General features: G+C 50.0%; 3 protein-coding genes across 6 annotated transcripts in view; 1 reads left to right on the top strand and 2 right to left on the bottom strand.

Annotated features, from left to right (window-relative positions):
• Positions 1-239: 239 nt before the first annotated feature.
• RAB17 (RAB17, member RAS oncogene family) lies at positions 240-10,025 on the top strand. 2 transcript variants are annotated; one of them, XM_010210372.2, is made up of 6 exons: positions 240-384; positions 5,792-5,951; positions 7,300-7,451; positions 7,895-8,020; positions 8,220-8,313; positions 8,799-10,025. In XM_010210372.2, the coding sequence occupies exons 2-6, from the start codon at positions 5,795-5,797 to the stop codon at positions 8,909-8,911; spliced, it is 642 nt and encodes a 213-aa protein (XP_010208674.2). In that variant the 5' UTR covers positions 240-384; positions 5,792-5,794; the 3' UTR covers positions 8,912-10,025. The 2 variants fall into 2 exon arrangements, with proteins under 2 accessions (XP_010208674.2, XP_061858488.1); XM_062002504.1 differs by lacking the exon at positions 240-384 and adding an exon at positions 4,892-4,961.
• Positions 10,026-10,695: 670 nt separating this feature from the next.
• Positions 10,696-11,247, bottom strand: PRLH (prolactin releasing hormone). Its single transcript, XM_062001953.1, has 2 exons — positions 11,148-11,247; positions 10,696-10,865 (listed from the first exon to the last, which is right to left on the bottom strand). The coding sequence occupies exons 1-2, from the start codon at positions 11,245-11,247 to the stop codon at positions 10,696-10,698; spliced, it is 270 nt and encodes an 89-aa protein (XP_061857937.1).
• A 2,513-nt stretch (positions 11,248-13,760) lies between these two features.
• The window catches only part of MLPH (melanophilin), a 29,559-nt gene continuing 23,663 nt past the window's right edge, over positions 13,761-19,656 (bottom strand). For all 3 annotated transcript variants that reach the window (XM_062002275.1, XM_062002277.1, XM_062002276.1), the window contains 6 exons: positions 19,479-19,634; positions 19,282-19,374; positions 17,886-17,951; positions 17,672-17,729; positions 16,166-16,263; positions 13,761-15,774 (listed from right to left, as the gene is read on the bottom strand). In XM_062002275.1, coding sequence (XP_061858259.1) covers positions 15,748-15,774; positions 16,166-16,263; positions 17,672-17,729; positions 17,886-17,951; positions 19,282-19,374; positions 19,479-19,634 — 498 coding nt within the window. In that variant the 3' untranslated portion in view covers positions 13,761-15,747. The remainder of the gene's footprint in view (positions 15,775-16,165; positions 16,264-17,671; positions 17,730-17,885; positions 17,952-19,281; positions 19,375-19,478; positions 19,635-19,656) is intronic.

Below are 19,656 nucleotides of genomic sequence, written 5' to 3'. Positions count from 1 at the left end.
TGAAGTGCGGTCTGCTTTTGCTCCCTGTGCCCTCGGTAGCCAGGCTAGCCTCAGACCCCAGGGCTTGGGGAAAAACCTACCTACCCATTCCTCCACTCTTCTTTTCATTACCAAACCCCAGCATGGGAAGCAGGGATGGAGGCGGCAGGAGAGGCACTGCCCTGCTTGGAGTGACGGCAGCCCTTTGGGCCCGCCTTGCCAAGCTCGCTGGTGGGTCTAAGGTTCACTGATCTCAGGTCGCCTCTCTCCTTTTGACGCCACTCCCCAGGAACTGCCAGGTGGTTTTGCTTTCATCCAGTGCGGAGAAGCTCAGGCAGCCCGACGGGGCCGTTGCCTCCAGCACCAAGCACCAGAGCGCCTGAAGAAGAGCAAGGCCTCAGGAAGGTAAAGACAACTTCCTCAGCGGGATTCCCTGCAGGGCAGACCCCAGCCCCGACCCACCACCTCCAAAGTGCCTCTCCCAGATGAGCTCTGGGACAATCATCCTCCCACAGCTGCAAAAGGGCATCCACCCATGAGGCAGCACCGTCCTCAGTAGCTCCCTGCCTAGGAGAAGAGATTTTAGGAAACTTAGGAAGCCCTCTGTTCTACCCCCGTCCTCTTGGGCAGTGGAAGAGCTCTTAGCAGAGAACCCAGGACAGTCTCTGTTTATTGCTGCCTTATTTCCCCAACCCTCTCTGGCTGTACAGTTAATGACCCTTATTCTATTTCCCTTAGCTTTGAGGAGGGTTGATTGCATTGAGAAATCAGCACTATGTAAATCTAACCCTGTTTACGCATGAAGTCTTTGCAGCTGGGATTTTTGTTTCCCCTGGTAACCTTGGCTTCAGTGAACTTTTCAAGCAGCCGCACTTCTACACTAGCACTGCCAGAGCTTTAGCAGGGAGGAGGCTCCAAAAGCAGAGGAGTGCTTTGAGGTGAACATTAGAATTTAACTGGGGAGGTAGGATGCATGCCCACTATAGGGGAGTTAAGAAAAAAAAATCTAGAAGCTAGAATTGTCATGTCCAAAACTTGCATGGCTAGATATGACAGGCTTACATGGGTAGCACTGAAGCATTGATTTTCCCAAGCAGCTGGTTAACAGTGGATCTTGCTTGTTGCCACATTCCTGCAGAAACTCAGCAAATGTCTTCAATGGTTTTAGGATCTTCTTAGAGTTTGTTGTTCAGAAATGTTTAGACATCAGTTAGGTATCGTTAGACATCATTGATTTCTCAGGAACTTAAATAGAGTATTAAAAAACTCAGTAGCTTTACCCCCAAAGGTGTGCATTTCTTTTCTTTTTTTTTCCCACTGTTTTCCTTTGGAAATAAAACCCTTATCCCCTGGCAATAAACATATTAGAAACCTCCCTGTATGGCAAAAAATTGATTGTGTGGCAAAAGCCAAGCCCTTGCTGGTGCATACCAACACAAATGTCTACTCTGCCATCTCATGTTTCTGTTTTTTTTTTTTTTAATTACTAGTGCTTATGCTCATAAAACATGAGTTTGAAAGGATGCTCCTCAGATAAAGTCCACTTTCCTGCTAATTATAAACAACTGAGTCACCCTCATAAACAGATTTGTCAGGTTCCTTCTTGGAAACAGTGAAGGCAGGAGGTTCAAGTGCAGTGTCAGTGCTCTGGCCTTTCTGCTGTACCTGGCAAACACATTATCTTTAAGTTGATTTATATTGAACCAGTGGGCACCATAAGGTCCATAAGCTCCATAAGCCAGCTCCATAAGCTGGGTAATGCTGTCTGGAGCTGCCTCGACACAACCACCCAATGCCCCTGGGAAGGAGAGAGGAAACATCAGGATGGGGGAATGAGGGTGTCTGGCTTAGAACACAATTTCCTGGGTGCAGTGATGCTTAATCCTTCATTAGGAAGTGAAAAATCATCTGTGTTGTAGCCGTTTTGATACTGACCTTCTAGTTAAGCATGAGATCAGGCAACCGCCCCAAATACCTGCTGCTAGATACAGCTGTATCTGGACACTAAATCTGACAACTGGATTTTTATGTTCAATTGAAGAGAAATGCTTGTCTCAGCTGATCTCTGTCTTTTTGTATCAAATCTGATCAGGTCAGCTTCCCCTGCCCCTCAGTGTGGCCTCTAGGCACAAGGACAAGACTTCTAACACCTCAGCTGTCCCCCAGGATGCTTCCTAAATAGCAGTTATTCTTCACCAGGATTGAACTAAAAAGCCCCAAAATGTAGCACCTAAGCAGTCCCAAGTTCAGGTAACACCTCAGCCTTTCAAAGACTGTAAGGGAAAATTTGCTGAAGCCATTTTTGCACAGAGGGATCAGTGACTTCTTCAGAGTTTTGAGTTTGCAGTGGGATAAATCAAGCATCCTAGTTATGCCAGCAGAAGCTTTCTGGCATGCAGGTGTGCTCTGCTGGGGCTTAATTATACAAACCAGCTGTGAAAAGTGGCTTTAAATATTTCTCCTGGCTATACTCTGTTGGTCTCAGCTTGGAGAAGTCAGGAAGGTTTCCAGATGAAGAACGAGCTTCCTCTACTCCATTGGCAGCACAGGCTGAAAGAACAGGGCTGCAGTTTGCTGTGAGGAAGCAACACCATTACTCTCACCCAGAAGAGGAACTAGTGACCCTGCCCTAGCAGCACTCTGGTTTTGCATAGCTGCCTGTGTCCTTAGGCCAAAGGGCTTTTCCCCAGGCAGGCAGCAGCTGCAGAGGGTGATGACCAGCCACATGAGATGTGTGGAGATCCCTTAGTCAGTGAGCACAGGGTTTTAGTCTCTACACTTCTTTTTCATCAGAAAAAAAAAAAACCCCAGACCAAAGAAAACAGTTTTCCCTAAATCCCGTTTTCCACTTGTTTTGCTTCTTTGTCATACTCCTTGGGTGGAAAGGGAGACTCTTCCTCTGCCTCTTAACATGGAAAAGAAATTGTTTCAGAAAAGCTCTGGCAAAACTCCCTATCTCTAATACGTGTTTACCAACATGAAAAGTTTGAGAGGAAATTTCTGTCATTGTAGTAATTGTCACTTGAGTTTTGTTCCAGCATCAGTACAGCCTTCTAGTGTTAAATAGCAGAGTGAAAGAATGAGAAATTGAGTTTCATACAGATAATCTTATTTTTTCATGCAGCTTTTTGCTTACATAGAGTTTTATGGCACACTACCTAGTGTAGCTAACATAACTGTCCAGAAAGGATAGCAGTCTTTTTTCCAGGCCTACAAATAGGCAAATGCATGTAATTAATACCATAAGGAGCACTCTTATGCTTTGCCACAAGGTTTCTCTTTTTCCTGCTTAAATAATAATAACCCACCCCTAACAAGTTGTTCTACACAAACTGTCATCTCTCTCTATTACTGAACTGTATGAGCTGAGGGAGAAGATTTTTACCCCTGGTTTTTAAGGGAGTGAAAGTCCATCTCAGCAGAAAAAAACACCTCCACCTGAAGATACAGGTCTGGGTTTAGCTGACACTGAGGAACGCTCTTAATGACAGCCTGCTTTGATAATGGCTCAGGGAAGAGAAAAGAATTAAAGGTCTAGAGCCTGATAAATTGTAGGGAGAGTAGAGGCAAAATAAAGGAGATGTGGGATAAGCAGTGTGCGGGAACAAGAGGCTTTTGTCAGACTAAAGGGGTACAGAGACCTTCCTAGCCTACAAACCTGGGCTCCTAGCACCACTGTGAGGTGTCTCTGTCAAGATACTTCTCTTGGCTCACCTGCAAGCTCTACAACATTAAACTCCTGTGAACTTCAGGTAGAAATTACAGTAATTGCACTAAGTCTTCACTGTAGGTCTTAAAAGTCCCTGCTCTCTGGCTGAGCATGGCTTTCTTCAAAAGCATGTTAAGTACCCTATGCCTACAGTGTTCACCCCAGCATGGGAGGCTCTTCATCTGATATGCAATAGCAATGACAGGGTCAGGGCACAGTCAGAAACCAGCAACAATACACTAACATTTCAGCATCCTTCACAAAGCTCTTCTTTCTGCCTTTGGGGGGTAAAAGATCTACTTAGGAAGCACATCTCATTGCTGCACAGAGTGGTTGTGAGCTTGCTGGTGACATATTTCCCCTTTATTGTACCATGAGGTGGAATAAGTGCATGCAAGGTCATGTCATAGAATCATAGAACTATCTTGGTTGGAAAAGACCTTTAAGATCATCAGGTCCAACCACTGACCTCTCACTGCCAAGCCCACCACTATACCATATCCCTCAGCACCTCATCTGCACAGCTTTGCAATATCTCCAGGGATGCTGAGTCTACCACCTCCCTGGGTAACCTGTGCCAGTGTCTAACAACCCTCTAAGGGAAAAAGTTCTTCCTAATGTCCAACCTAAACCTCCCCTGGCACAACTTCAGCCCATTTTCTCTTGTTCTATCATCCATTCCTGAAGAGATTGACCCCCATCTCACTATAACATCCTTTCAGGTAGTTGCAGAGAGTGATAAGATCTCCCCCGGGCCTTCTTTTCTCCAGATGAAACAACCCCAGTTCCCTTTGCTACTCCTCATCAGACTTGTTCTCCAGATCCTTCACCAGCTTTATTGCCTGTATCTGGACACAGTCCAGGACCCCCATGTCCTTCTTGTAGTGAGGGGCCCAGAACTGGACACAGTACTCAAGATGTGGCCTCACGAGCACCAAGTACAGGGGGACAATCACTTCTCTGGTCCTGCTAGTCACACTATCTCTGATACAAGCCAGGATGCCACTGGCCTTCTTGGCCACCTTATGCCCTTCTTGGCCATCCTATGCCCTTCTACTGCTTGGTTCAGCACCTCATGAGCCTTCATCTTAAAGGACGAACCTCTCTCTTTCCTGCATAGCACTCCATTTGAGCTTAGTGTTTTTAGAGGAGGAGCTCAGCAAGGAGGAGCCAAGGCAAAGCTGATAGTTACTCTCACTTCCTTGACCTTGAGCCTGAGAGAAAGGGAAACGTGCCACCCAGGAGGGCTTACACTGACTACCATATTCCCAGGGTATGGCCAACACTCTGCAGCAGCTCTCCAAGTAAGGTTTGAGGTGACCACCATTATTTTGGGCAGTGCTTCACTGCTGTTCTGTATCACCGTGCAGTGTAGCTCCACCCTGAGTGACACAGGATCACTCTCTGTGGTACAACAGTTGTGAAGGCAGAAGACTTCTTAGACTTGGCCTCACTGGGGTTTCTTAATCCATGGTGAAGGAGCATGTGCTGTCTGCTTTGTGTGCTGCTGTTCTTAAGGATGCTTGGGTCAAGTGTTCTTGCTCCTGCTTTTTCATCCTGGTGAGCAAGATGTTGGCTCAAAGGGATACTACCACAAAGCCCATCAACTCTGTCTTTAACAAGCTGGTAGCAGCTTCACCTCAATGTCTGAGCTCACCTCCAACCTGAGTTGAGCTTTCCTGGTATGACTTCTAAGCAAGATCCACAATAAGTGGGGAACAGCAGCCTAAGCTCTTCACCAAGACTCTGGGGAAGGAGGCATGCTCATGAATAAGGCACACCCTGGAGTGATGTCCGACATTAACTTTCTCCAGCATGTCCTCTCTTTAAAGGAGTTAGTACAATCTCCTTTTCTGTATCCGGGAAGGTCTCTTGCATCAAATTTCTTCCTGAAGATCTCCACCTTCTGGTCAAAACTGACAGTGGCAGATGGTTTGTTATATTAAATATGATTCAGGATATTAATGGTTTTGTTCTAGTCTATTTTGAGGTTAAACTCCACCCACTCCGCTGCCATCATTCAGGAGTTGATGCAAGAGGCTCAGTTGGTGAATCTGTGGGATCACTGCAGACATGTTTTGAACAGAACTGTTTTTCTTGCAGGGCATGGCACAGAAAGCAACGCTGGGCACCTCCCTGGAGGGAGTTCACCCCACTTACATCTACAAAGTGGTTCTGCTGGGGAACACATCAGTGGGAAAGTCAAGCCTGGCCTACCGATATGTGAAAAATGACTTCAAGGAGTCACTGCCAACTGTGGGATGTGAGTGACTGGCTTAGATAGGTTGATGGCCTTGGACAAGAGACGACACCTTGTAGCAGGGTGAGATGCAGGAGAACTGGTTGGTATATCCTGCAGTAGCACAGACCAACTTTTGAACATGCTACAGACTTGCCCCAGAGCCAGACCTCCTCCTTTGCTGTCATCTTCAGATCTCTGTAGCCCTTTAGCCTCAGCACCAGTCTGCAAGTAAAGGCACTTCCAAACTGCACAGGTTTAGTGTAGTGCTGCTTTTTAGAGGCAGATGAGCAACAAAATGTGTGGAACCTGGGGTCCAAACTGTGTGGCCTCCTCTGCCCTATGCATGCTTGTTCCTGTGCTGCCCTCACAGCTATTTGTTCACCCCAGGAGAGTCTCCCCTGTATATGAGCTGCCCCTGCCCCAGTGACATGTTGGAGCAGGAAGGTTTGGGTCAGGGTGCAAGCAGGCATGACTCCCCTCAGGACTGCTTGATAGAGCAATGCCTCATTCTTCCATCCTGCCTGCAGAGTTAAGAGCACAGACCTTCTCACATCCTATCCAGACTGCAAACCCCATGGTCTGCCCCACTGGCAAAGGGGAAAATATCTGCCTCTGTGCGTCCTGTCCTGCCAAACCATGCCATGCTTCAGTATTGCCTCATCTGAAGGCAGTCAATGTGTGTACTCATGCTTTGATGAAAACCATTTGGAGAGCTGCAAGAACTCTGCACCCTCCATAACATTCCTCAGGCCAACACACCTTCTTGGATCAAGCTACCTTCCCTGTATGTTAACAGTGTCACAGCTTCTTACAGCACCGAGACATTGTAGATGTTTGTTTTACATTATACACCTGGGTTTTGCCCTAAGAAGGCACAGCAAGCACAGAGGTTGAGGTCCCACCTGGAGCCTGAAGAGCTAGTTGGTGGAGGAGAGTGAGGTGCTGCAGAGCTTCTCCCCTTGTCCCTCTGCCTTGTCTTTGTCTGGTTCACAGGCAGACATCCGCTCCCTGGGAGGAGAGATGGAGGCTCCTCTCCAGTGGAAGCCCTTTTCAGTGGATATTCCTATTCACAGCTTTCCCAGGTCTGACCCACTAGCAAGGGTTTCTGTGTGGCTATTCTGCAAAGGTCAGAGCTATCAAAACTGGTGTGCATTTACCCAAATCTGCTGTCATCAAGGGCTCCCAGTCTCCCACAGGCTGCCTTGCCTTGTGGCATGCCATCCCATCAATGGTGCCAGTGCTTTTGAGAAACCTGTCCCAATTTTATGTGTTAGAACATCGTTACTGGCTGTCGGGATGGGTTTGGTCCTACAGTAGCACAGCTGAGCTCTTTGCTCTTGCTGAAAGCAAACATGCATCTTACTTGCAGGCTCCTTCTTCACACAGACTCTCAACCTGGAGGTAGCCACTGTCAAGTTGGAGATCTGGGACACAGCAGGTCAGGAGAAGTACCACAGTGTTTGCCACCTCTACTACCGGGGCGCCCATGCTGCTCTCCTTGTTTATGACATCTCTAACAAGGTAAGGCAGGGAATGCTGATTCTGTCTGTGCTAAAACTCTCCATACTGCAGCAGCACTGGTGAGGCAGAGGTGTGCAGATCATGGACTTTGTCTTTGGTGAAGCAGAAAGTAGCACAAAAACACCACCTGAGAAGATGGACATCCCATTTGCCACCTGAGACATGCCAGGGGCTGTGCCTGAGCATGCAAGACGACACTATCAGCCCAGGGACGATTTCTGCTGCCCTGTAGAAAGGGTGCATCCCATCCAAAGATGATTTATCCCTAAAGGTGTTTGAGCATACCAGTGCCCCATTTCCCTGAGAGAGATGGAAATCAAAGCCTCCCCACCACACAACTTCCACCTGCATTGGTTTGGTGCCATCCATCCAGCTTTGTTATGCTCAAGACAAGGATTAAATTTAAGACAGACCATAGAAAGATTTTGCCTCCATCTCTCCAGGAAACACTCAACAGAGCAAAGCTGTGGTTGAGGGACCTGGAGAAGGAATTCCTTCCAGATGAAATTGTCATCGCTTTGGTGGGCAACAAGATGGACCTTGTTGCTGAGCGAGAAGTTACCACCAAGGTGAGTGTTTGCAGTGACCTCCTCATCACCTACTCACCAGAAGGTAATGGGATTTGTCCTAGCAAAGCTGAGGATTTAAGAGGCTTTCAGACACCTCCAAAGTCCCCATACAATTACGGACCTGCCATTAAGTGCCACTGTAACTGAATAAGCAGCCCCACAAGGGTTTGTGGAAATAATTCTACTTATCTCCACCTAGGAGGGGGAAGAGTTTGCAAGGACCAAAAGCCTCCTGTTCATGGAGACATCTGCAAAATCCAACCATCAAGTAAATGATATCTTTATGGCCATAGGTGAGTTGTGTGATGGCTGTAGGTGAGAGCAGAGGCCAGTGAACCACAGGCCTCAAACCTCTGCTTCAAGGTTGTGAACACCTTCTCCCCTGCAAAGCCAACCCCATTCATTGCTCATGTTTGCAACTGAGGTCTTCATGATGGTCCAGCGTGTACTGCACCTGGCAGCTGCAAGGGTCACAGCCACAGACACCCATGTTTCTGTGGAACATGCCATACCTCTTAGGGCAGAAGGATGGGCAGATCCATCTCAGAATGCACCAGCATCAGAGCTGGATTTCAAGCCCTCTCCCAAAGCCACAATTTTCGTTTGCTTTAGTATCCAATCTCAGTGTAGTGGTGTCTCAGTGTTCAGTAAAGGTCTAACACTGTTACTGTTGGATAGTATTGGTGGCCATCAGTTGCTCTCCTGGGTGGGATAGAAGAGCCATTGCATCCCACCAGCAGGAGAAATGAACCCTTTCTCATTATGTGTTTCTTCCCAGCCCAAGAACTCCTGCAGCGGGAACAAAAGAAGGCATCTGCTCAGTCACCACATGGGAGGTCAACAGTGAGCCTAGGGGAGAGTGTGGCAAGGAGGGGGTGCTGCCAGCCCTGAGGATGAGGTGTTCCAGACCTCAGTGAAGGCTGGATGAGGTCTCCAAGAAAAACAATGGCAAAGCAGGGGACACACAGAAGCACAAGGGTAGCTCAGCCCAACCACCTTCCGCCTTGGGGTGAGATCAGGACCCATCCTGGGGACACAAGGCCTCTTCAATCCTCCAGTGCTGCCTGCATCCAACAGGTAAAGCACAGGAGTTTCTTCCACCAACTTTCCTCTGCCAGAAAGTAGCATGAACCATCAGCACCACTGCTACCAGCCCTGACTGGTGACATCCCCTTTCCCCAGCTGCACATCTCTTTCCCATCTGAAAAGGGAGGACTTAGCTTTCTGGAGCAAAGCAGGTACATCCTGGTCGATTTACACTCAGACTGCAAATAAAGGGAACATTGCCCTAAAGATGCTATTTTTTTTACCCTGACCTAGATGTCAGCTGGCAAGTGAGAACCACAGGAAGCCTGGAGGTAGCAGGGATCAGAGCTGGTGCTCTCCTCACCCTGCCAGCCCCCACCTGGCCCATTTCAGGGGTCACAGCCCATCCTCTGGAGAAACCACTCATTTCTTGCTGATACAAGATCCAGGTCTAGGGGCAGAGCAGGGCTAAAGCAAATGCTGGGCATTGCAGTAGATTGTGCCTTTCAGAGTCTCACCTTTATGCTTTAAGAACAATGCTGTGGGAATGCACCTGGGCTAGAAGAGGCAATTAAGAAAAAGCACCTGAGCTGTCTCCAAAAGCATACTGCTACTCAGCAAACTTGGAGGCTGTCAGGCTCAGGGAATGTGTTGCACTTTCTGGGCAATGCTGGCACAGCCAAAGGCAAAGGACAGCACCACTTACCCTGTCTGCAGGGACATGTAACCGTTGTGTTTAGGGCATGGCCTGATGGTGATGGACTCAGCTCAGCCATAAGGCAGCAGGCACCCTTGAAGGTGTTCCCCACAGAGGCTAAAGGACCACAGCACCCTTTTCCCAGGTTTACCAGCTCAGGTTCCCACCTCACAAGAACATCTCACTAGCCAAAGACAACCATCTGTGATGTTTACCCAGGGCTGAGCCATCTTGGAGTGTGACAGAGGCTTCTTCTCAATAAAAAGACAGATTGGCTGCCTCCTCTTGCCTAAATCTCCTTCCTTAGGGCAGCTGGGAGATACTGTTAACTGCCACTCATCTCCCCATCTACCCCATTCCCAAGATCAACCCTTCCCTCCCTAAACATCTCTAGAATCTCAGTGCGGGACCAAGAGCTACAAACAGAGATGCTGAGGGTCACCCTTCAGTGGTCCTTCTTGCGCCCAAACTGGAGAGGGGGTAAAATGGTCTGGCTTGGGGACACAGCTCATGAGGGGACTTTTGGAGACATGCAGCATGATGGACAGTGCCCCGTGTGCTCCCTCAGCATTTCTGACCTGGGCCATGGAAATGAAGTGGCTGTTTCTGCCACTGACACCATGGAAATGACTTTGTGGGGGCACCCATGGGTGCTGACATGCTGTAGAAACCCCAGGGGATGCACCTGGGAAAGGGAGGCCCTCTGGTGCTTATCTTTAGGATGTTTTTGAGGGGTGAGAAGATCAACACGCCGCGTTGTGCAGAGGGGGAAGCACTGCTGCATGGCATGCACAGCCAGGGCGTGCTGCAAAACCATGGCGAGATTTTTTTGGGTCATGAGGGAAGCAATTTTTGGGGTCACAGTACCCATCCTGCACACCGCCCATGCTGTACTTTGAAGCAGAGAGGTTGGGACCCAGGGATGAGAGGAGAAAGGCTTTTATTGTTGGCTTCAGCTGAGGGTCTGCACTCTTCCCGGTGGTGCGGGCGGCGCAGGGGCACAGGCTTGCCACCAGCCGGCCCTCCCAGGATGGGTGCCGTCGCCCACGGCTCGCCGCCGCCCGAACCGTCCCACTGGACGGATCCCGCGCCCTGTGTACCAGGAGGGGTCGATGTCTGGGTCTGCAAGGCAAAAGCCAAGGAGTCATCAGGGGGTGAGGGGAGGAGATCAAGGAGGGAGGCACGGCATTGCATCCATGGCTCAGCAGACAATGAACAACAGGGGAGCAGGAAAGGGGGTTGAAGGGTACAAAAGCTGTTGCAAAGGCTATTTCAGAGCAAATCTTTGCTTCTCCATACTGATCCCCTCTCCTCACCCCCCAAATGCAGCTGAGTCAGGAGATACAGAGGGGGTTGGAGGCAGGGGGTTGCTGGGGGGACGACCCTTACTCCTGCTCTCCTTACTCCTGATTTCCATGGAGCGCTCACGGATGTGGCCGTGTGCGATGGGCAGGGTCAGGAAGGCAAGCAGCAGGCACAGGAGGCAGATGGACCTCATCTTCATCGCTGGCACTCTCTGGCACGTGGGCTTGGCCACGAAGCCTCCCAGCACCCGGCTCTTCCTGCTGGTGCCACGAAGTTGGCGGCCTCTGAGGTGGCTGCAGGAGTGAAGGGGTTTGGCTGTTGCAGAGACACCCTGCTTGGGTTAAACGCTTGCAGGGTGAGCCTCTCATCAAGAGGGGAAGGCTGTGACAGGAGGAATGGGGCAACTGTATTGCTGCTGCTGTCCCCATCACAGCATTCCTGGGCCAACAGTGAATCAAAGGGCTTGAGGCAGCTTAATCAAACCCCAGGGGTTTTGCTAGGGCTGATACCTCTGGGGAAAATATCCCTGGCAGACATCAGTTGCACAAACCTCATGTTCATTAAAATAGGTTTTTGTCATAGCCTTGTGCCTTAGGTCAGGCCTGGCATCACTCTTTTTCTGCAGGACCCTTGATGCATCTGTTGGACCCTGCAGCCCAGGAGATGGGGAGAGGGGCCACCACCAAAATGTAAGGCTGGCAGCAGCAAGCAAAATGCATGAATTAGTGTTGCTGTCAGATGCTGGGTGACAGATGGACCACAACAACCTCCGCACCCTTAGCACCGAACCCCAGACCCGGCTGCTGAAATGATAACCCAGGAGTCCACTGTAACATGCTTTGTGGCACCAAAAGAATGAGTGGGACCGTGCAGGGCAGGCTGGGTAACAGGCTTGATTTCTGCAGCCACTTGCAATGAGGGAGCAGGGCAAGAGATGGAAGTGGGATAACTGGGTTAAGCAGGACACAGTGGAATTTCTTTATTGCCAGAAACTTCTGCAAAGCAGAAGTTTGCAGCCTGTTGGACAAGAGCCAGTTTGGGCTCCTGAAAGTTCATGTTTTCTGCAGGCACCAAGTTTTTACAATCCCATTTTGGAACCCCCCAGCCAGCTGGACAGACATGAGGAAACACATACAGAGGCAAAGCAGCATGCATGAAATTATCCAGCAACAAAAGCATCACGAGAGGGACATAAAAGTGACACTCCCCCTCTCCGGGGCTGCACTTACCGCAGCGTGGCGTGGCGAGGTGCCTGGCTACCCACCCGCTGAGCCGAGCGGCTGCTCTCTGAGCCAGAGGCCCCTCTGGTTGCCGTTTTTATGGCTGATTTAGTGCTGATGTCAGAGGCAAGCCCCGGCAGGGACTGAGCAGGGACATCTTCCCTCCCTGCCATCCTCTCTCATCAAATCAGCACAGGGATTTTCATGACTCACAAGAGTGCAGCATTTTATCTCCCACTGGCCAAGGCAGATAGCTTGAGGATATGTTAATCTTTGTCCTAGTCCCACAGTTATTTTGGACAAGAGGAAGTTTTCTGCTCCATCACCCCACCTGCAGGGAGCCCCTCACCCAGTGCATGCTGTAAGGCTCAGTGGGTGACGCTGCCCTGAATGCTGGGGTTCTGCTGCCACAAATCCACTCCACCACAGGATTTATGCTGGGTGCCACCACTCTTTCTCCTTCAATGTCCCACAAAGCTGTTTTAAGGAAACTAGAAAATTAAATACATAGAAGAGGGGAAGATGAGTTGCTGGGGCACATGATCTGGCAGGAGCAGCCTTGTCCCCATGGTATGAGGGCTTCAAACCTCCCCTTTCAAAAGGGTGGACTGGCCCCAGATAAGAATTTCTGATGATGTTTGTTGTGCTGGATGTGATGCTAGAGGATGTATCTCAGGTCCCCAGCAGAGAGTAACAATCAGTGTCTGAACACAGGTCCATCCCGAGGCAAAACTAGAATTACTGGGACTACAGACATCCCAAAAGAGGGATATCTCTGTGTTGACAGGATGCTGAAGACACTGCCACTGGTGGGACATGGGTAAGGGGGAGGGTCTCTGTCTGCTACCCCCATACAGGACTGTCTTGGCCTTGGGCAGCCTTCTGTCTCCTGCCGTGGTTGCCCAATCACAGACAGTGTGGAGGATGATAACAGGAGCAGTGCAAGACATAGGGTGACTGCTACAGAGGGGCATCAATGGCAGGGAAAGGGATGAAGAGAGAAAAATAACCCTACCAGCCAGGGAAACCCAAACTCTGGGTTTAGCAGGGCTCTTTCCACCCCAGGGCTGTTGCTATTTTTTAATACAGATGTAAAGCAACTCCTCAGTGTTGTGGGTTTGTGTTTAAGGTGGCTTCAGCTGCCAGATTTGATCCTGGGTTCCATGCACATCAGAGCAGTGTGTTTCAGGGTCAACCCCTCTTTGCCCCACCATTGTGCACCCCCTTTGCCTGCCTGGCCTTGTTGCCGGGTACCAGTGTTCCTCGCTCATCATGCTCTCTGTGATCAGCATCTGACAAGTCATGTCGACATTCTGTTCATCTCCCTCTATTCACTTTGGTGCTGCTGATTCATCTGCCTGGTTTTAAAGCAAGAGGTGCACCAGGTGGATAAAAGAGAGGATGGGAAGAGAAAGGAGCCTTGGCTTGAGTCAGCCAAAAGAACAGACACCTCAAAGTAGGTCCTAGGTTTGGGACATAAAGTTGGCTTTATTGCACAATTTAGTGTACATACATATATATAATCTCCACACAAGCAGATGGGGCAGGAAATCTGGAAATAACAATGTGAGTGACTGCAGCCTGAATGGCACCTTAGTTTGCACTGCTGAGGCTCACTGCAAAGGCTTCTTTGCAGGGCCAAGCATCTGAGCTGTTGCATGGGAGGACTGGAGTTACAGCTGAAACCAGATACAGCAAGAGACGTGTCTGGGGTGAGGGCTGAACCCTGACACCAGAAGGGTGGGTGCAAACCAATAGCCTTGACTAAATCTTGGTGGAGCTCCTTTCTGCCAGCCAAGGAGCTACCATCCTGACACTAAAGCCAGCTGAGTAGCAAGAGATGCACCTAGCAATGTTGCAGTGTCCAGGAGAGTTCCTACAACAGCAGAGGTTTGCACTTACCCTTTTGGAAATCAGACCAGAAGGATTTGATTTTAAAATAAGAAACTGGTTTTGTTTCCAGCTGGGAAAGCCTAGACTATGGACTTAGAAGACTGTTCTGGGATGGCTGCAGGACCAATTTCTAGGCAGTTAGCACTCTACTACTACCAAAGCCAAACATATATGTTACATGAGAATTTATGGTTTTAGTTCAGATGTACAGGAAGGGCCTAAAATGATCCAGCTTAAGGGGCCATCAATGGGAAACTGCCAGCATTGATCTGACGTCCCCACTCTGGCTGTGAGAGATCCTCCCCACATTGCCTGCTGCAGAGGGAGGGAGGTGGGGGTTATAAAGGACAAGGATTAGCAGGTACCAAGCAAAAATTTTTTAACATGAATCTCCTCCAAAGTGATCTGCAAGAGAAAGCAACAGGCTCCCCATCCCAGTGTCCTGGGCGCAGGACACTCATGCCAGGCACTGATCCACTGGAGTTAGCAGATGTGAAGAATTAAATGTTGGAAGAAAACCAACAATTTTTGGTATATAGAGGAGGGAATTACCGATGCTGCTGTTACCTGGCAGGAGCCTAGGGCCACCATAGCTCTCAAAGGCCATCACAGCCCCTCCAAAGCATTGGATGATCTGACCAGGTTCTAAAATCCCATCATCAGGAACACAGGACATACTCATCCACAAAGTGCCCCTTGGCACAGCCTGACCCCTCTACAGAGTGGGGAAAGCCTCCAGAGAAGCACTGATGCTCTGCTTGCTGAAGTCCTTCTAAGCTTGCTGATACTGCCTCACATGGAGAGAGGATATCTTGGAAAGTTGGAAAAACAAACTGATCTCCAACAAGACCTCCAACCACTTTTCTTGTCACTGCTGCCTGCAAGCCTTGCCTCATGTCCCTAGATGGTCACAACTGCTTCAGGCATAGTGGCAAGAAGCCTCAGCAGGTGTTTGAATGGCTTTGTGAAAAGATCTGTTGGCTAAGTGAGAGAGACAAGCACTGTTCTCACCCTGCTTTGCTGCTTGGGGAAATGAAGCAATGCTCCAAGGGACATCACAGGGAGTCAGGACTAGTTCTGAGATGTGAATCTCACACTGGGATGCCTGGGTCCCTGCTCTACTTGGGGCAGCCTAATGGCACCTTGGCAGGTCCTGTCCCTGCTCAGCACCAGGCTGGGAGTGAGCAGGGAAAGGCATTGACAGCTTTTGCCCAGTGAGGGCTGTGTCACTGTCCCTGGTCCCCATACTGGAAAGCCACACTGACATCCAGCTCCCTCCAAGGAGGTTGCTACTGGTCTGCACCTCTCTGGCCCCCTTGGTTGACCTGGTACCAAAGAGCTACCCAAAGCCAAGGTCTCATGCCTGCATCCTCCTATGAGTGTCCCTGGCCATGTATCTGGATTCCAATGCCTTGCTCCTCTTCCCAGTAGCTCCCAGCAAGATCTCCTGCCCATGGCCTCCAGCTTCCCTCCTTTCCAGGGTTTCAGGGAGACATGGGCATGGGAGAAGGAAGAGCAAGCATTAGGGAAAGGCAGCGAGGCTTATATTGTCAGTGAAATGTGGTGACAGGAGGATCCCTCTCTCCTCAGGATAGGTGGGTCATCACAGGCTTCTGCAAGGCATAGAGGGGAGACACTTCAGTTCAACATCATGCCCTTGCCATCCCAAATCACCCCAGGTGACAAGGACAGGGCACTCTTTGTCCTTTCCAACTGCCACTGTATGAAGCAAGAACCCTCCCCATTCCCACAGGCCAGGAATTTGAAGATGTATGTTCTTATTTGGTCCCCCCATCCTGGGGCTTATGACATCCCAGACCTCAGGGGGTGATGCCCAGATGTGCCTGCCCTCACCAGCCAGCATGGTGAGACCAGTGCTGAGAGCTGGGGGCTCCACTACCTCAATGAGAGCATGGGGAGGTTGAGTCCCTCTGCACAAGCCTAGAGAGGCAGGTCCAGTGTGGGGCCCAGGCCAGCAACCCCCCTGGGTGGTTTGGTTCATACCGCGAAGAGCCTCTCCACCCTCCTGTTCTTCCCATTGGGGTTTCTCTGTGTCAGGGAGCCACGGTAAACAGAGTTGCGGTCAAAGGAGTCATCAGGACCTGTAGTGAAAGAAGAGAGATAGGCAGTAGTTCCTCATCCACCTCATTAGAGGTTTAGTTATCCACCAAGTCACTTGGTCTTATGATTTTGCACAGCTGCGGGTTTGGATGCATCACTGCACATACCTCTTGAGGAGAGTGGTGGGAAGCTCTTTGACAACAGAGAGGTGAAAGCTGCTGCTACTCACGTTTCCAAGGTGCTGCGTGAGCTTGGTCAGCCTGACAATGGTCAACTGCCAAGACCTCTGCTCGGGAAACCTTCATGGCATGCAAAAGTCCAGTCTATGAGGAGCTGTCATTGCCCAAGCCTATGACACTCTCTTGACCTACAAAGTCATCTCTTCTCTGCCACCAACTTCTAGCAGTTGCACCTTTGCAGGCCCAACCTTGCAAGTCATTGACCTGCAGGGAGGGTGCTCAGGAGACAGAGTGGCCCCATTGCCCGGCCCAGACAGAGGGAATTAGGCTCGCCTGGTGATGTCCATCCTGATCTCACATTCCTCCATCTCCTTGCAGGGCTGATGTGTCCCTCGGGCTGCCTTTATCTGCCTGTGCTTTGCAGGAAGGAGAGCAGATGACTCCTCCTTAGCACAAGGAGAAGGGACCTTTCCACCTACCATCCTCAGTTTGGGAAATGGCACTGTTAATTGTCTGTGTGCACAGAGAAATGCAATTCCTTCTCTGCATTAAATGATCTTCCCCTTTCCCTCCCTTCATCTTTCATTATCTAGAAGGAGAGCATTCTTTCTGCCTTTAAGCTTATGAGGTGAGATAAGAAAGAAATAGAAAAGTCATTTCCTAACTAGTCTCGCTGATATCAACCAGGATGAAAAATTTCCAGTTATTGCCCCCTGCCACACAAGCAGTTGTGCCAAGTTTCAGGTCACTATCTACTTTGAAGCACTTCTAAGCTGCTGTTTGTCGTATCTGGGCTGTGGTGGGCTTCTTGCCCCTCACCAGAGACCAGTGGCTGAGGCAAGTGGGCAACAGGGTCAAGGATACTTTCATAAGATGGTCAAACAAGGAAGAAACTGCTATTAGAAGAGATGATGGGGTTAGAGGTCTAATAGCCAACAGGATGCCACAAATGAAGTAATACATATGTTTACCTGGACTCTGGGGTGGCAGGAGCCCAAACTGCAGAGCAAGTCCTGGATCTTGGAGGACTGAGCTAGCTCAGCCTGACCTCCTTCACTCTACTATCACTGTCCATGATCTTTCCAGCTGCCTCCTCCCTTTTAAGTTACCCATCACAGGTTTGCTCTGTGTCTGTCCTAAAAGGAGATCCCTAATTGTACCTTCAACGGACACACAACTGGATGTGGACAGAGAGGACTGAGTGTCCCTCAAAGCCCAGCCCACCAACCCATAGGTCCCCACCTCCTGGGTACAGAGCCACAGTACATACTGGTGATCTCCAGGGGACTGTTGAACTTCCTCCTGAAGGCCTGCAGCCTGGGCATTGCCTGCAAGAGAAGTGGAGCCTGCTGTGGGCAAGGGGATGGGAGGATAGAGGTCACCTCCAAGGCTGCCCACTAAGCAGCTCCCTGGAGATCTTAGTTGTCCTCAGGCTTAAGATCATGCCACATGCATGGGCCAGCACAGATTAAACATATACTCACTTTAATGTCATCTGAAGTCTCCCCTGGACTGCTGTTGGTGGGATCGGGAGAGGAGAGACAGGCAGCCTGTGGGCAGAGAAAGGATAGTGGTTTCTCTGGGAATGCAGAGGAGGCAAACAACTTGGTCTGCCTTTCTCTGCATTTTCACCTCTTTTGTTTAGCTGGGGTGAGCAAAACAGATAGTGCACTGCAACAGCAGCAACTCTGTGTGATGAAGAGACAGAGAAAGTTGGCTGATGACACCAAACTGGGAGGACTGGCTGATTCCCCAGAAGGCTGTGCTGCCATTCAGTGGGATCTCGATCAGCTTGAGAGTTGGGCAGAGAGAAAACTCATGAGGTTCAACAACAACAAGTGCAGAGTCCTGCACCTGGGGAGGAACAACTCCATGCACCAGTACAGGCTGGGGATCGAACAGCTCTGCAGAGAGAGACCTCATGGCCAAGAAAGCCAATGGCATCCTGAGATGCATCAAGAAGAGTGTGGCCAGCAGGTCAAAGGAGGTTCTTCTCCCCCTCTACTCTGCCCTGGTGAGGCCTCATCTGGAGTCCTGTGTCCACTTCTGGGCTCCTCAGCTCAAGAGGGACAGGGAAGTGCTGGAGAGAGTCCAGCACAGGGCCACCAAGATGATCAGGGGACTGGAGCATCTCTCTTACGAGGAAAAGCTGTGGGAACTGGGATTGTTTAGCCTGAAGAAGACTGAGGAGGGATCTTATTAATGCTTATAAATACCTAAAGGGTGAGTGTCAACAGGATGTGGCTGGTCTTTTTTTTCAGTAGTGCCTAGTGACAGGACAAGGTGTTATAGGCATAAGCTTGAACACAGGAAGTTCCACTTGAACATGAAGAGAAACTTCTTTGATATTTGGGTGAGGAAGCCCTGGCACAGGCTGCCCAGGGAGGTTCTGGAGTCAAGGAGACTGGAGGTTTCAAAACCCACCTGGAAGTGTTTATGTGCAATCTGATCAAGTTTTTAGCAGGGTATCGGACTGGATGTTCTCTAGAGGTTCCTTCCAATCTCCACCATTTTGTAATTCTGTGATTTTGTGACTGTGATCACAAAAAACAGGCTGGAAATGCTGGGATTGGGTCCAGGCTGTGGTGCATGCAGCAGCCTTCCATGCCCTATCCCCACAGCCCCTGGAAAAGCCATGCTTCCTAGATACAAAATCCTGCCTTGATGCATGTAAGAAATCAGCATTGCACCCCATCCTCAATGGCATGTCCACTCTGGGAGCCTTGTGACTTGAGGCACAATACCAGACAGCAGGAGGGAGATAGGCACAGTTCAGCAAGCCAAGCAGGCCTCCACACTGCCCAGGATGGCAGCAACACCCCAGAAAGCACATACGTCTCAGGTCTGGGACCTTTCATACCCACTGTCCTCCTTGCTCACCTGCCCACTTGACTTCTTCCTCGCCTTTTCCACTGGCTTTACTGTCAGCCCCGCAGCGGAGAGTGCTGCAATTCGAGATTCAATGTCTGATATCTTTAGAGAGAGGAAAAAAACATACAGATGGTGGCTGGAGTATCCATCACCAGCTTCATTTGCCATTGCTGGCCAGGCAAAGCAGCTCTGAGCCAAGCCCTCACCTCGGTCTCTGCCTGCTGCACCTGAGCAGCTGCTGAGGCCACTTTGTCCTCCAGCTCTGACAGCTCCGAGTCAGTAGTGCCACTGTGCAGAGCCCCTTCCTCAAGATCCTTCAGGGTCTTCTCAAGCCAGTAGGTCTTCCCAGCAGTCAGGTACACCTGAAATACAGGAACCGTGGCC

Source organism: Colius striatus, chromosome 9, assembly GCF_028858725.1.
Source record: "Colius striatus isolate bColStr4 chromosome 9, bColStr4.1.hap1, whole genome shotgun sequence".
NCBI lineage: Eukaryota > Metazoa > Chordata > Aves > Coliiformes > Coliidae > Colius > Colius striatus.
This window is presented reverse-complemented; position numbering and strand designations above follow the sequence as displayed.

What these genes read in the sequence shown, in the direction of transcription:
- RAB17 (XM_010210372.2), top strand. Translation starts at nt 5,795, where the DNA reads ATGGCACAGAAAGCAACGCTGGGCACCTCCCTGGAGGGAGTTCACCCC. An exon ending in GTCACTGCCAACTGTGGGAT is followed by an intron (nt 5,952 to 7,299) that starts GTGAGTGACTGG and finishes TCTTACTTGCAG; the next exon opens with GCTCCTTCTTCACACAGACT. An exon ending in AGCGAGAAGTTACCACCAAG is followed by an intron (nt 8,021 to 8,219) that starts GTGAGTGTTTGC and finishes ATCTCCACCTAG; the next exon opens with GAGGGGGAAGAGTTTGCAAG.
- PRLH (XM_062001953.1), bottom strand. Translation starts at nt 11,247, where the DNA reads ATGAAGATGAGGTCCATCTGCCTCCTGTGCCTGCTGCTTGCCTTCCTG. An exon ending in GCGCTCCATGGAAATCAGGA is followed by an intron (nt 10,866 to 11,147) that starts GTAAGGAGAGCA and finishes TTTGCCTTGCAG; the next exon opens with ACCCAGACATCGACCCCTCC.